The sequence below is a fragment of the Centropristis striata genome, chromosome 5 (assembly GCF_030273125.1).
Source record: "Centropristis striata isolate RG_2023a ecotype Rhode Island chromosome 5, C.striata_1.0, whole genome shotgun sequence".
Classification (NCBI taxonomy): domain Eukaryota; kingdom Metazoa; phylum Chordata; class Actinopteri; order Perciformes; family Serranidae; genus Centropristis; species Centropristis striata.
The window spans coordinates 10,514,929-10,531,472 of NC_081521.1; the positions used below are offsets into that span (position 1 = coordinate 10,514,929).

The 16,544-nt window shown below is 37.9% G+C and overlaps 1 protein-coding gene across 1 annotated transcript in view; it reads right to left on the reverse strand.

Annotated features, from left to right (window-relative positions):
* Positions 1-16,544, reverse strand: part of lamb2l (laminin, beta 2-like) — a 99,238-nt gene that overhangs the window by 48,355 nt on the left and 34,339 nt on the right. The window contains exons 5-9 of the mRNA XM_059333102.1: positions 14,701-14,774; positions 11,022-11,210; positions 7,110-7,173; positions 3,038-3,240; positions 2,735-2,855 (exon numbers count right to left, since the gene is read on the reverse strand). Coding sequence (XP_059189085.1) covers positions 2,735-2,855; positions 3,038-3,240; positions 7,110-7,173; positions 11,022-11,210; positions 14,701-14,774 — 651 coding nt within the window. The remainder of the gene's footprint in view (positions 1-2,734; positions 2,856-3,037; positions 3,241-7,109; positions 7,174-11,021; positions 11,211-14,700; positions 14,775-16,544) is intronic.

A 16,544-nucleotide genomic window follows, 5' to 3' on the forward strand; every position in this document is an offset into this window, starting at 1 on the left:
TCCACCTCCCCCCTGGACCCCATGCCCTCTGAACTTGTCAAAGCCTGTTTCACCTCTGTCGCCCCACTCATCACTGACATCATCAACTCCTCTCTTTCCTCTGGCACTGTCCCCCCACCTCTCAAGCTTGCTGCTATCACGCCTCTCCTTAAAAAACCTGGTCTTGACTCCGACGACCCCAGCAATTTCAGACCCATCTCCAACCTCACATTCATCTCAAAACTACTGGAAAGAGCCATCGCAATTCAACTCAAGACCTACCTCCTCTCCAATAACCTATATGAAACATTCCAATCTGGCTTTCGAACCCACCACAGCACTGAAACAGCTCTAATCAAAGTCACAAACGACCTCCTACTCTCATCTGATTCCGGCTCTCTCACCATTCTTCTCCTCCTGGACCTCAGTGCTGCCTTCGATACCGTCAACCACTCCATCCTCCTCAGCCGCCTGACATCCATAGGCATCACCGACTCCGCCCTCTCCTGGTTCAACTCATACCTGTCTGAAAGATTTCACTACATCGCAATAAACAATCACACATCCCACACCACCCCTGTCTCACACGGAGTCCCCCAAGGCTCAGTGCTTGGCCCCATCCTCTTCATCCTCTACATGCTCCCACTTGGTCACATCATCCGCCGCCATGGACTTCACTTTCACTGCTATGCCGACGACACTCAACTCTACATCACCACCAAAACCATCACTCCAACTGTTCTCTCCACCCTCACCAACTGCCTCACCGACATAAAAACCTGGATGGACCACAACTTCCTCAAACTCAACAGCAGTAAAACTGAAATCATAATCTTCGGCCCAAAATCCACCCTCCCCACCTCCGAGAACTTCACACTCTGTATCGATGGTCACTCTGTCACTCCCTCCCTCCTGGTCAGAAACCTTGGCATCTACATGGACCCCGCACTCTCCTTCAAGTCACACATAAACAACGTCACCAAAACATCCTTCTTCCACCTCCGCAACATAGCACGCCTTCGATCCACTCTCTCCTTCTCAGCCGCTGAAACACTCATTCATGCCTTCATCACCTCCAGACTCGACTACTGCAATAGCATCCTGTATGGCCTCCCCTCCACTGTCCTTCAAAAACTGCAATATATACAAAACTCCGCTGCCCGACTGCTCACCCACACCCCCTCCAGAGAACACATCACGCCCATCCTCCGTCAACTTCACTGGCTTCCCATAAAACAACGCATTCATTTCAAGATCCTCCTCACCACCTACAAAGCCCTAAACAACCTTGCCCCTTCATACCTGACAGATCTCCTCCATCGCCCCATTCACCCCCACCGAACACGCTCCACTAACGCCAACACCCTCACCATCATCACCAGGACCAAATACCGCACCATAGGGGACAGAGCTTTTGCCATTGCCGCCCCTACCCTCTGGAACTCCATCCCCCTGGCCATCCGAAACTCCGACTCACTGCCGTCTTTCAAAAGTCAACTAAAAACCCACCTCTTCAACATCACTTACAACACCTGATAAATCATTTTCCACCCTCTGTCTTCTTATCTCTTTCCTATCCACTGTATTGTTGTATGTATGTATGTATGTATGTATGTACTGTATGTATTGTACATTTGTTCACTCTGTGTTTTTTGTAAAGCGTCTTTGTGTATTTTGAAAAGCGCTATATAAAACTGATGCATTATTCATTATTATTATTATGTTAAGTAAATGTATATAGTATATTGTTATAACAAGAAAAGTTGACAGCAATCAATTGTTTTTTCTTTTTTATATAAATGCTGCCCTGACTAGGGTTTGTCATATTTAGTTTTTTTGTAATGTTCGTTATTAATTTCTCATATAAATACATTTATTTCCTATTTTATTGTCCTTTATCCATTTTTTTTATATCTTTGATTTTTGGTTTCAATAAAACTACTTGTGACATGTCATATGTCGTGATAAAAATATCAGGATATATATCGTATAGCGATATTCAGCCTAAATATATCAGGATATGACTTTTGGTCCATATCCCCCAGCCCTAGTTATAGCTATGCTAGATGTTCTTTTATGTCATAATAAAACATTTCATTGTTTTACATGTTATAACAAGATATTTTCAATCTTGTTATAACTTGTAAAACAATGAAATGTTTTACATGATTATGTGATATTAGTTGATTTTTTCTTCTTCTAGCGTGGCAGTGATACACTCACGTATGTTAGTGTGAAACATCAGTTTCATAAAGTGAGTAGAGTAATTTACGAGAAAAAAGTGGAGGAAAAAACAACTTTTTTCTAGCAGATTCATCACTTTAAATCTCAAAAATCTGCATTTTTTTTGTCGTAGATTTGCCACTTTAATCTCCATCCATCCATCCATCCATCCATCCATCCATCCATTTTCCTTCGGGGGGGCAGTAGGATAATCAGGGCATTCCAGATGTAAATATTACCACCCTCCCCCGGGTCTGTATGTTTTTTTACACATTCTTGCTGTATGTAATATCCTCCAATATTCTCTAGGATTGAAATTTGGAATTTGCAAGTATTTCAATGAGTGTCCTATTAAGGGTTAAAAATTAATTGCTGTGGGAAAGGATGAACTTATTATGCTCTAATATCGTTATAAAACTGAAATAACAGCGATACAATGATACTATCGTTTATTGTGATCATTTCTGGTAAAATATATCGTTCTAAATAATTTGTTATGGTGACAGGCCAACATGTGTGTGTGTGTTCACACCTCTGCAGGTGTGTGGGTTCTCTGCCTCTGCTGGTCTCCATGGCAGGTCGTTGTGGAAATGTCTGCAGCGCTCGCAGTTCAGGCCCTCTGTATTATGTTTGCATACACAGCGACCGTGAATCTGACCAAGAAAAAGGTTAATGAAGGCATTGTCGATAATAATGCAGTTAACAAATCAGGCAAGCTGCATGTTATATTCAAGCAAAGGCTGTTTTTGTTAAATGTGTCCCATTTGTTGATGATTCCAGACAGGAACAGGATTGTTATAAATGTAATTTTTCACATGATAGCCCTACAGCTCACCATGCCGTTCTCCCGGGCGTCCACGCCTGGCACTGGGGCGCACTCTGAGGCATGTCCGTAACAGAAGCAGCTCCCTCGGACCACCAGCTCATAGATGGCAAAGTAATATTTCTGCAGGACGTCAAAGCGTCGGTCCAGAAGGTCGTCTCCGAGAGTGTTGAGCTTGGTAAAGTTAATACGCAGGTTGGTGATACGCAGAAGCTCTGCAAAGCAGAAAAAACACATTCATTAGGTTTGACTTGTATGGAAGCCGAGAACGGCCATGTTTTTTTTAGTTTTTTTATGGACTGTGGGCAGCTGTGGCTCCGTTGGTAGAGTGGGTTGCCCACCGATCGGAGGGTTGGTTGTTCAATCCCTGACCAACCTACATGTCGAAGTATCCTTGAGCAAGATACTGAACCCCAAATTGCTCCCGATGCTGCGTTCATCGGTGTGTGAATGAATTCCCAATGGTGTCAGGTGGCACCGTTTAGGGTAGCCTCTGCCACCAGTATGAATGTGTGGGTGAATGTGTGAATGAGTGCAGTCTGTAGTGTAAAGCGATTTGAGTGGTCGCAAATCGCTATATAAGTGCAGGTCCATTTACCATTTATCTCGTGATAACGACTTATTATTTTGTTACTGTTAGAGCCATTTATATGTATTAAGGTAATTTGCCGATTGTCACAGTAGGTGGCGTATTGGACAACAGTATGTGTGAATGCATAAGTAGAGGAAGAGGTAATTACTCCTGAGGTGTGTTGCTTACCGGGAGGAGCACACAGTTTTTGACCGTCGTTTAACTACCAGCTAACCTTTAAGCCCTTTTGTTTGTTTTATGCCAGTTACTGATGTAAATGTATGTATAACAAAGCTGTAGTGATACATGGTGGTAAATAAATACGTCTTAAGCACAAGATCGCAGATGTTTGATTGACTACAAGGAGCCGCCGCATCAATTACGTAACCCGGTACCAGCCCCTCATTGTGGCTTAGGTTTTGTTTTGTCGAAATCAAGTCACAACAGTTATGCTGTCACGTTTACTTGACTGTGGCATGTGTTTATTATTATGCTTATTTTGTTCACACAGTCAACATCAGCTCCTGTCACACATCGAAGACATGTTGACAGTTTTTTAGACACACACACACACACACACACAATCTGACTTGACAACTAACATTACAATATCACCTATAAGTGCAATTAAACTTCACTACGCTGCATGTAGTGAAGTGAGCTGCTGACTGCCAGTTCACAGCTCCGTGCGTAAATTCACGCACGCGGACATACAGTAGGCAGTGTTTATCTCATTCTTGCATCCAGATGCATCATATACTGCTCTACAAAGTCTAACTGCAGTAATTACGCACAGGTTAAAACTGAGAAAAACTGCATTTAAGTTTTTTTTTACGTTTTTTAACTTGCCAGCCAAATGGGTTATAGGTATTTAAGTGATATGACAATAATTTCTACATGTACATGACGATTTATTTGACCTTTGACCCCAAACATGTAGTTACTCTGGTTTTGCATTGCTGTAAAAGGTTCTAATGGTAATGTTGTTGTCTTCTTTCAGCTTTTACATTTAGTTTTCAGTGAATGAACATTCTCAAATTGATTTTGTTATAAATGTATTTAAAAGTGTTTAACAACTCTATTCAAAGATTTGTGTATTTAAGACTTTAATATTATAAAGTAATTATTATATTTTAGTCTTAATATAATTTTATCTCACTTTTTTACTTGATCACTATCTAGAAAATAATTCTCCTGTCAAATAAACTTAAAATTTGTATTATTCTTGTCTTCACTATTCAACACAATGAAGAAATTCAAGGCTAAACTGTATCACAGTCAAAGTGAGGTTACTGCAGTCTGCTTTGGTTTTACGTTTACTTTGCTTTGAGTTGGATTTTGTAGTTACTGCAATTTTTATCTAATTATTTCTCTAGAATAAAGCAAAATTGAAATCTAAAACTTTGTCACAAGATGAAACAGACATTAAGGAGTTCATTTTTTGTTATAATTTCTCAATTCCGACCAAAAATGTAGCTACTGCAGTTAGGCTTTGTAAGGCACAATACACATTAGGTAGGTTTACACTGCCTGCAGACACCATGTTTACTGTCATGTGAATAATAAGAAGCCAAATGGAACCATCAACACGAATATTAAGTAGCCATGTGGCAGTCTCTTCACAATATGATTCCCAAGTCGGCACCTATGCACAGTCCCATTATGTTTTACAGACATTTGTAGTCAACTAATGAGCTAAAACATTTTGTTTATGCTGCATTTTGTTCAATATTTGCTGCATTTTGCTTCCCTTTGTATTGTATGTCAGGCAATTTACTCAAAACAGCCTTAAAGCCTTAATTCGTAATCACGAGAAAATGATCTTTGTTATATCGAGATAACAAAATAATAAGTCGTTATCACAAGATAACCCACTGACGCTGGGAAAGCATTACCGCATTTCTACCATTAAAACTGGGAGTGCTGTTGCGTCACTCTACGATTAAGGCCGGGACAGCAGATATGTCATTTTGTAGTATTTGTATTTTTTTCCACCTATTTTCGGTCTCTTGGCCAATGAAATGCATCAGAATCATGATCAGAATACATTATTGTCGCAATGCAACATTGGACTTTTCCAGAACTTATAGCTATACTATAGCTATAGGACTATAGCGGAGGAGCTCAGCAGTGAGTGACGGAAGCGATGTAGATGAAAACAGCACTGATCATTTAATTGCTGATCCGGACTTTGAACACTCGGAACCAATCGACCGGGATTTATGGATGAGGAATATGTTTTTGGACGACATATTTTCACCGAAGAACAGACAGATTTGTGGCCATCTGGAGATAATAATAATATTATTAATAATATATTAATATTAATAATAATAACTGCTCACTTGTGGCGGCACTACAAAAGTAGCAGTATCCAGAGACTCAAGGTGGCATATAATGATGGCTTGAGGATGCTGCTTAATGTACCAAGAGGGAGCAGTGCTAGCCAAATGTTTGTGAGTGTTGGTGTGTCCACATGTCCTGCTGTACTCAGGAACCTCATGTTCAGCTTCATGTGTAGACTTTCTCAGTCACCAAATAGCATCATTTTTGTGCTGGCAAACCCTGCCATGAGTATGGTCAGGCTCACCTCAAGGCTTTGGAAGCACTGGCGTTTTAGCCTATATGTAAATATTTGATATTGAATATCTGTCTGTCTCTCTATCCTTTTTGTTTCTGTTTTGTTGATTTTTATTTTATTTTTTTATCATTGTGTTTTATTCTATTGTTATATGGACCGCCCCTGTGTCCGAAATAAAGTGTTGATTGATTGATTGATTGATTGATTGAATAATAATTGATTGTGATGATGATATAAGAAATCATGACTGTTTATGTCTTATATTACTTTATGCGTCGTTGAGTCCCCTGAAAAGTGCAATATATAAAATGTATTATTATTATTTATTATTATTATTATTATTATTATATTTTTTTTTTATTACAGTAGCCTAATGAGAACTATGTCTTGTTCTTCCAATGGTCATATCATGTTTGCATCTTGCTAATGGGCATGTATTAGTATTATGCAAAGGATTTTTTATTCAGTCAAATGTAACATTTGCTGAGTTTGTTGACTTTTAAAAAAAACTTTATTGAAGGTTTAGACTAATAAACTCAACTTCTCATGAAAGCCATATATAAGTATAAGGTATAAGCTCTCAAATACTTTTTGAATTTCATTTCTATCTGCTACAGAGGCTGAAAAATCTTCTGTTGAATTTCCAGAAAAGCTTCAGGTTTTAGGGGGTTCTTTCAAATTCGCCCAGAGGTTTTCCAGGCATGGTTTAATTCATTTCATGACAAAATTGGTTAGCTTACAAACTTTTTTTGAATGATATATTGGTGTTAAAGCATATATCAAGTAATGTAGCCCATTTTATTTCAAAGCAGTATAGCTGTTAATACTTCTGGAAAGCAGGATTTTGTTTATAACTTTTGAAAAAACTCTGTGCTGTGCTGGCTAATAACATAATTAATGATTCATATTCAGAGTTCATAGTCTCCACTGACCTTGGATGTCCAAGCTGTAGGGGTCTTTCACATGAATGGCAGGATCCAAAACCTTATAAATGACCTGGAATACAGAACAGAATTTTTCAGTTTTTGAAAAAGAAAATTCTCATTAGATTATGGGACTGAATAGCAACATAAAACAATGCCAAAGGCAGACATACAGGTGCATCTCAATAAATCAAAATATCATAGAAAAGTGTATTTATGTCAGTAATTAAATTAAAAAAGTGGAAATAACACATTACAGAATGAAACATTTCATGTCTTAATTTATTTAATTTTTTCTAATAATAATGATTATGGCTTACATTTAATGAGGACTTCAAATTCAGTGTCTCAAAAAAGTTGAATATTACAAAAGACCAATATCAAAAAAGTAAGTTTAATATGGAAATGTTGGCCTCTGAAAAGTATGTCATCTATATGACTCATCGATATAGTTCAATTTTTTTCTTTCTTCATATATAAATGCTCATATTTAGTTATTGTAATGTTCATTATTCTTTTCTCATAAAAATATATTTATTTCAGAAAAAGATTGGCCTATTTTATTTTTTACAGATTTTTTTTATTAAAATGTGCACTTTATGGAGCTTTGATTAAAAAAAAAAAGTACTCCTGTTGTTATACAGTATTTATGTTCAATTAAATAAACGGTTTCAATAAAACTACTTGTGACTTTGACTGAACATTTGCTCTCACTTTGTGATAAAAATATTGGGATATATATCGTATATCGATATTCAGCCTAAATATATCGGGACATGACTTTTGGTCCATTTTGTCCTATAGTCCATGTTTGTCCAGCTGATGATGGTGTAAATTTTTTTGCATCTCTCTCTCTTTGTTTGATTTTGTTCTGTCTCTCCATAGTTTCTCTCATTTCCCTCTCTTCCTCTGTCCCTTTCTCTCTCTATATGTCTTGTGTGCCTTATCTCTTTCTCTCCTTCCGTGTGTTTGTTTCTTTCTCCTATCCGTGTGAACATTGTGCTTGAGCTTTGCCCCTCGTGTGTTTGTGTAGTCTGTCACCATGGTTACAGGAAGTCATGTGGCTCGGGTCCTTTCTGTTTGCCGACACCTGAAGTTGCTTGATATTTTCTTGGAATCATATTCTCCTATCTATCAACCAATCTATAATTTTCTCATCCTGATTGTCCGGCCCGCATGAGGTTACCCAGAAATTAGTTCAATACAACCGCAGTGCTTTTATTTTGAAGGTGGTTTAAGTACCCACCTGCAAAGACTCGACTCTTTACTGATAGTTCACAAGATTTATTGAAAACCGTAGCTCCATGAACATAAAAATAAGACATTCCTTGGTCACCTTGTGAATCCACTGTAAGAGCTAACAAACATTAGCATTAGCACTTGACCAAACAATCACTTTTACTATAGTTAAGACAACAAATATAGCCACTAATATATGACAGAAGAAAATAAACTTTAACAAACCTTGTTCCCCTGTCAGCCGCCACTATAGGAGCCTTTTTCATACTTTATATCAACTATATATGAATTACGACGCACTCGTTAAAAAATAAAAGCACCTGTTTCACACTGGATGGCGCCTTTTCAAAATAAAAGCATCACAACATTGTATTCTTATCAGTAGCAGCTCAAAACCAGATAATTTACTGTATTTTATAAAGCGATTAAATTAATATTAAGCAGAATTTAGTTCAGAGTTTTGGTCCGGCCCCCACAGCCTTCGTGGTATTGGTCATGTGGCCTCTTGGGAAAATTAATTGCCCACCCCTGCTCTAATTTTACAATGTTGGTCTTTCTGTACTCACAACAGCTTTAATGAACAAAATAATATCAGTGTGTCTCTTGCATGGCCTGGTATGACACTGTCCTTTGAGAGCCAGTTTGAGAGAGTGGGGGACTAAAACATTGGGCCTCATTCTCCAATATCTTCTTAAGAATCTTCTTAGATTCTTTCTTAAGTCCTTCTTAAGAAGATTTCTAAGAAGACCCTACGTCAGATTCATCAACGTGTTCTTAAGCCGCTGAATTATTCACAGCCATGTTCTTAAATTGATGAATGCCATCTCCTCGTAAATTGAGCGGGCATGCCAGGTGAGTCTAATGAACATAGGATTAGCATAGGTAAATGCCCATTAATGCCCATAAAAGGAGTGAAGGGCTGCGTGTAGACGCCACACAGAGGAAACAGCAACAGAATGCCTAAAGCAAAGCATAAATAGCAGTTCAGAACTAGAAGTTCTGCTGCAGGAGATCACTCGGAGGAAGAAAATTAAATTTAGCAGCCTTAGTGCAGGTTTACGGAGCCCCCGAGGGGACACGGGGGAAAGAAAAAAGATGGGTGAAAAAAAAAAAAATGATGGGTGAAAAAAAAAAAAAATGATGGGTGAAAAAAAAAAAATGATGGGTGAAAAAAAAAAAAAGATGGGTGGAAAAAAAAAAAGGACGGACTTTTGCGAGATCCTGAGATACTTTTGCGAGATCCCGAGATACTTTTGCGAGATCCTGAGATACTGACGAAAGAAGAGGAGCAATGGAGGAGCGATATTCGCCTATTTTCCGGCCTTCTAACTGGAATAGCGTCACGAAAACCGCACCAATTTCCCCCAGGATGGTTTTATTTTGTACAGAAAACTAAGACTGACATTTCACAGGCTTGATCAACTCACCAAAATCAGCGAGTCTGGCGAAAGATTAAAGTAACCGGGCCGAATATACGTCCTAGTGCCCAACGGCAGCCAGAGTGCTTAGGGACCGTCGCAAAACGTCTTTCTCTTCTATTTTTAATAACTCACTGGAAATTCATCTAATAAACACCAAACGACTTCTGATGTGTTCATGAACTCACTGTGGACTTCCCACACCCTTTATTTTCAATACACACCTTTTCAATTCCTTTTATTCAGTGTGTACAATGTTTAAGCCTTTTATTTTGTAATAGCTCTCTTGTTTTTATAGATATCAACACCAAACCACTTCTGATGTGTTCATGAATTCATTGTGGATTTCCCACAACCCTTTATTGTCATTAAAAACTCTTTCAATTTTTTTAAAAGGCATAAGTAGTCAGTATATATAATTATTTCATATCTTAGGCTTTTATTTTGTAATAGCTCACTTGATTTTATAGATATCAACACTAAACCACTTCTGATGTGTCATATCTCGGGATCTCGCAAAAGTATCTCAGGATCTCGCAAAAGTCCGTCCTTTTTTTTTTCACCCATCATTTTTTTTTTCACCCATCATTTTTTTTTTTCACCCATCATTTTTTTTTTCACCCATCATTTTTTTTTTCACCCATCATTTTTTTTTTTTCACCCATCTTTTTTTTTTTTCACCCATCATTTTTTTTTTTTTCACCCATCTTTTTTTTTCCCCCGTGTCCCCTGGGGGGCTCCGTACAGGTTGTACCAACACAAACAATTTATTTTCTGGAATAATACCTTATATATATATTTAAAAGGGCCCTGTAAGGCAGGAGTTTACCATGGTGTGTAAGCTCAAAATATGTCTTTTGTATTGGACTGGGGGGTTGCAACCAATGCTTGATTTTATTTTTTTACCAATGTCGATTTCCAATTTACTTGATTCATGTTAAAGCGTTGGCACATTGAATTTAATTAAAATGAAAAATGACAAAAAAAAGAAACTAATAAATAAATATATAAGTAGGAAATTTCACTGTAATGTATTTTATTGAACTTAACAAAAGAAGACAACACTACCATGCCAACATGTCAGCACTGAAATGTGCTTAAGAGTTCCTGAGTGTTCCTAGGATTTGTTCTTACCTAAGAAAAATCCTGGATAAGAAAAAAATTCATGAATGTCACAGTCTTCATAAAATCTTCGTAAGTAGGACTTAAGAACAAATTTGTTCTCAAGAACGTTTCATGAATGAGGCCCGATGTTACTTCTTACCTCTCCATTAGTGGAGGGTTCGATGTCGGAGTAGCGCTCCTCGCAGATGACGTCGTTGATGTGGTGCAGGCCATTGGCGGCGATGGTTGGAAAGGTCCTGGTGCAGTTTGAGGCAAAGTAGCGGTAGGGGCGCCATGTGCGGCCGAAATCAGCTGAACGCTCGATGATCATAGCTGCAGGTCGGAAAGTCTGAGGAGCAAAAGTGAGAATTAAGTGATTTTTCTTTATGAAACAGGTTAATGGAATTAAAGTTGGTATGAGTTTAACACATAGACTGTACATAAATAATAGACGTAGTGACCGTGATGTCACCCATTGGTTTGTGGCCCGTTTGAGGCATCGAGTTCAACGTTACACTCGTCGCCATCTTGTTTCCGATACAGAAAGCAGACCATATCTGGACTGTGGAGGAGGAGAGGGATCTGATCACTGACTACAGCCTCTCTACACCTCAACCTGACTGAGAGAAGCTGCTGCTAATTCATGTTAGCATTAACTGGAGCATTAACTGGGATGTTAGTTTTGGCTAGCAAAAAAACAAAAACAAAATTTACGTTACTGACCTCAGAAAACTGAACAGCGACTTCTTGGAGTGTCTGTTAGTTTATTTGAACGTTTTGTTCAGTAAAAATGTCTTGTTCAGTGTTTGGTTGGACTAACAGACTCTCATTAAGTGAAAATACAGTGAAAGGTTCAAAGTTATGAGACCAAACTGGTAAACATCCTTTTTTATATCTATATAACGTTATATATAACTTTATTGACACGTTGCCGTGGATACACATTGTTCTGCTTCTCTCCTGATGACGGCTCACCTTGTTAGTGACCTGTCAATCAAAGGTAGCCACGCCCCAAATCATATGATTCTTTATAGATAGATAGATAGATAGATAGATAGATAGATAGATAGATAGATAGATAGATAGATAGATAGATAGATAGATCCCCAAAGGGAAATTCGGTTGTCACAGCAGTCCGGTATTCAAGTACAATAAAATACAATAAAATACAATAGAATAAAATACTGAGGTAGCAAAAATAAAAACAACAATAAAAAAAACACAGAACAGAACAAGGACACTTAAGAGTTAAAAAAAGAAGATTATCTTTATCTATATTATAAGATTATCTTATAAATGAGGCCATTATTAAAACATAACATCAAATTGTCTTGAAGAAGATTTTTTTTACTAGCGATTGAATCCAATAGTGTTGTCCTAAAAAAAAATTTTGAGGTAATAAATCAAGTGAGAAGTTTTCTCATTTTGCATTGAAATGAATTGACAGAGATGCTTCTGCAGCCACACTTAGCACCCCCTGTTGTAATTTCTGGTAGAATGCAGCTTAAAGCACTTCCTGGTTTGCCTCCCTGCTCAGACCTGGAGGTTGCCGCTTGGTTTAACATAACAACAACCAATAAGATATGTACGATATGAGAAAAATCACATTTGTGATAAGATGACAGCACCTTATCAGCGTGATTTATCTGGACCTTGAGTTTCATGTTTGCTTTACTAACAGTAAGATGATGGATTCAAGCCTGATGGAATGCAGATATCCTTTTTCTGAGTGTACACAACAAACACACACTTTATCAAGTATGCACCCTGACAGGCTAAGGCACATGAAGTATTTTTCAAACAGAGATCTACACACACACACACACACACACACACACACTCTTGTACTTCTATCTTTGTGAGGACTTTCATTGGAATAGGGAATTCCCTACCAAGGTTATAATAGTTTTGAATATTTTATTAGTTTTAGTTTTAATTGGGTTGTGAATTTTTGTTTTCAAATTCAGTTAGTTTTAATGAGTTTTTAGAGTGAGTTTGCTAGTTTTAGTTTAGAATTTATTTTTTGAAATGCTTTATTTTAGTTTAGTTTTTATTAGTTTTAGTGTTAGTGTTAGTTTTTTGTAATGGGGTAATTGTTGGTTGGGAGATCAAAAGCTGTCACAGTAAATTTTGCCTTTATTTCCTTTGCCTTATCCATCTTCATTATGTATGAAAAAAGTTGACAAAGACAAAAATGAAGGACATTTTCACTGTAATTTAAGTTAGTTTTGTAACCACACAATACAGTTTCAGTTAATTATCATGTAACTTTTAACCCTTAAAACAAAGTCGTAAATCTCAAAAAAGCCTTTAAAGAAGTGAGGACCGGCCGAAATGTCCTCACTTTGCAAAAATGTCCTCACTCTGTTGGTTAAAAACGTGTTCTGGTCCTCACTATGTAGGAAGTACAAGAACACACATACACACACACACACACACACACACACACACACACACACACACACACACACACACACACAGCCTTGTCTATAGCACATGATTGGGACACAAGACTAGGACAATCAACGTGGGAACCGCCCTTTCTGAAGGCTCTACAGCCATGAAAAAAACCAGGTAACATACTGGAGCAGCCAGAAACACAGATATCACTTCAAATTGTCAATTTGACTGACTCACCTGACTAGGGACTGCTTTGTGGGGACTTGTCAGGTTTATAATGACTTGTGGGGTAACTATACACACTTTCAGATTTTACTATCGTCCTTTGGATCTCTTGACACCCACTCAAGTTTAACTTACTTTGTGGATACCTTAAACCAGGGGTCTCAAACTGATCCAGGAAAGGGCCAAGTGGCTGCAGGTGTTCATTCCAACCAAGCAGGAGCACACGACTCCACTCATCTAATCACCTCAGCTGTCTTCACTCGGTTGACTAGTCGTATCAGTTGTGCTCATGCTAGGTTGGAACAAAAACCTGCAGCCACTTGGCCCTTTCCTGGATCAGTTTGAGACCTCTGTGTTCTGGTCCTCACTATGTAGGAAGTAATTAATAAATAATAAGTTTGGGATGTAAACAAACAATGAACAGCACGCTGAATGTTCATTTGAAGCAGGATTTAAAATGTCTAAACTACTAAAAAGCCCAGAAGAACGTGCGTAAACGGCTCGACTTTACAGAGAATGACTAGGACAGCAGGAGAAACAACCATATTTACCTACAGTACTAACTCGTGTGGAGAAACTTCTAAATACAGAAATCTGTTACCGTCAAATGATGTTTCCTGAATGGTGTTCTCCGTAGCATCACCTCCGCGGTTGGAGTTAGGATTTAAGTTTAAGGTTAGGCCTTGTAGAGAGAACTGTTTGGGGTTAAGGTAAACTTGGGCTCATGTAAACAACTTAAAGGAGGACTGGTTGGGGTCAGGGGTCAGGTTGGTGCAGGTTAAGGTAAGGGGGACACATATCGACGGGGGAACAGACTTTGACATAACACCGGTAAGACACATAAACCTGTTTCTTTATTCGTACAACTTCAGCCGACAAATGTGAAACATAGTTATAGTACTAGACAGGCCTCAGGAAACACCTTCACCTTGTCTTTACCTAGAACATATGCACTCAAAAGGTAGGTTATGTATAGAGCTGTAGCTCACTGGAACACTTGATCACAACCAGTGGAGCGTCGAGTTTTAAACTGAAACTGAGAGAAGCGGCGTTTCATCATAATTTTATGTTGCAATAGTCTTCTATGAAAATAGGAGATCATGTTAGGAAGTACAAGAACACACACACACACACACACACACACACACACACACACACACACACACACACACACACACAAACACGCACACACACATGCGTATAAGTGTTTGTACCTTAAACTTCATGATGAGATGTGTGAAGTGGAATTCAGCCTCCAGGTCCTGTCTGATGCTGACATGCTCCTCTCCTGTGGAGGAAACAACTGTCACTCAGTGTAATAACACAATTGGTGTATAAGTCTCGCCTGCCTAAGTCAGGTCAAGTCAGTCTAAGTCTGCTTGACTGAGTGACTGTAAGAGACCTTTACCATCCCCCTTTGCAATTGTTTCTCTCCTTCAAGAAATACCCCTCTTCCAATGTGAGGTCACAGATTTCCATGAACCAACTGCGACCCAACAGCAGCAGCAGCCCAGTAGAAGAACCAGGTTTGTGTTGGTGGTAAAGGGCTGTAAAGTCTCATGTCACTGCACAGCATTCTCAAGAATTTTGATATTGAATTATTTTGTAAAATCCCTATAAATTGTTAAGTTCTTGCGCATTAGGAAAACAGCAAAAAATCTGGTCATTAATTATGTCATAAACATTAGAAACTCTTTCTAATAAAAGTCCCCAGTTATTTTGTTTATTTATTATTATTATTTTATTATGAAACAGCTAAATCAGGAAATGTTTGGTTTTTGTCAGCAGCAACTTAACACAACTGCAAATGTTCGTTATTATTTTCTCATATAAATATATTGCAAATGATGGATAAAAATGCGATAAAAATATCGGGATTAAACTGATATTTTTGAAGAGAACTGGTTAAAATGGTTCAGCTATGTGTTAACTGTAAGGAAAATGAAAAATGAAGCAACGTCGAGCCTTTCCATCAGCTTCCCTCTAAAGTTCTGGCTTGAAACTAAATGCCAGATTTTTTTTCAATTAAATTCGGCCAAGTAAAACCAGAGATAATGTCAAATATATTTAGTAGAAAAATATAGAACTAGATATTATCCTCATTTTACCTGTTATATGTAATATTTGCAACCTGTATTGATATTTGCAACAATTAAAATTCTGTGTATTGAAATACAATTTTCAAGTTCAGATTTTATGTTTTCCTTTTTCGTTTCTTTTGGGTTCAACATTTTTATCAAGTAAGTCAAAGCTAAAAATTAATTATCACGACATATAGGTGAGGTAACGCTGAAAAAACTGATACCAACATGGCATGGTGAAGATTTTTTTAACAGATTTTTAAAAGGACATAATAGCCAAAGATTTCAGAGGGTTAATGCACAATCCTCCCGTTGGCATGTTATGTTTATGATATGTTGTATGTTTTTGTGCCCAACTGGCACAAATGTGTATGTTACAAATAAAAAATGAATAAAAAGTAAATAAATAAAAAAATATCAGCATATATATTGTATATCAATATTCAGCCTAAATATATCGGGATATAACTTTTGGTCCATATCGCCCAGCCCTACAAGGACCCCGAGTATGGATATTTTATCAATTATATTATGTGATAAAGCCGTAGAAGAACTGCACGTTGTGCTGTTTCTTGCTGTAGAGATTCTACAGAGTCAAGTAAAGTTGTTCTACATTTTGCTGAACATGATTCGATTACTGTCGGAATCAAGTGGGAGGCGTGTTTCTAATGATAAGGTCCACGTCCTTTAGGATGAATGACTTCATGTTATTCCCTGTGTAAATGCTGTAATGCTGTAATTGTGTGATAATTGTTTGATTTAATGTGGACCCCAGGAAGAATAGTCTTCATTTCCATGAAGACTATGAAGACTAATGGGGATCCAAAGGATACAATAAACAATAAACAATAAAAGACACCCTGCTTATAGAAGAGGCTGGCTTTCATTTACTAAAATCTGTTTTTACACCCGGTTACTAAATGAGGCATTAATAGGGGCCCGGCTTTAAATTGAGGAAATACGGTAGGCTATCTGTT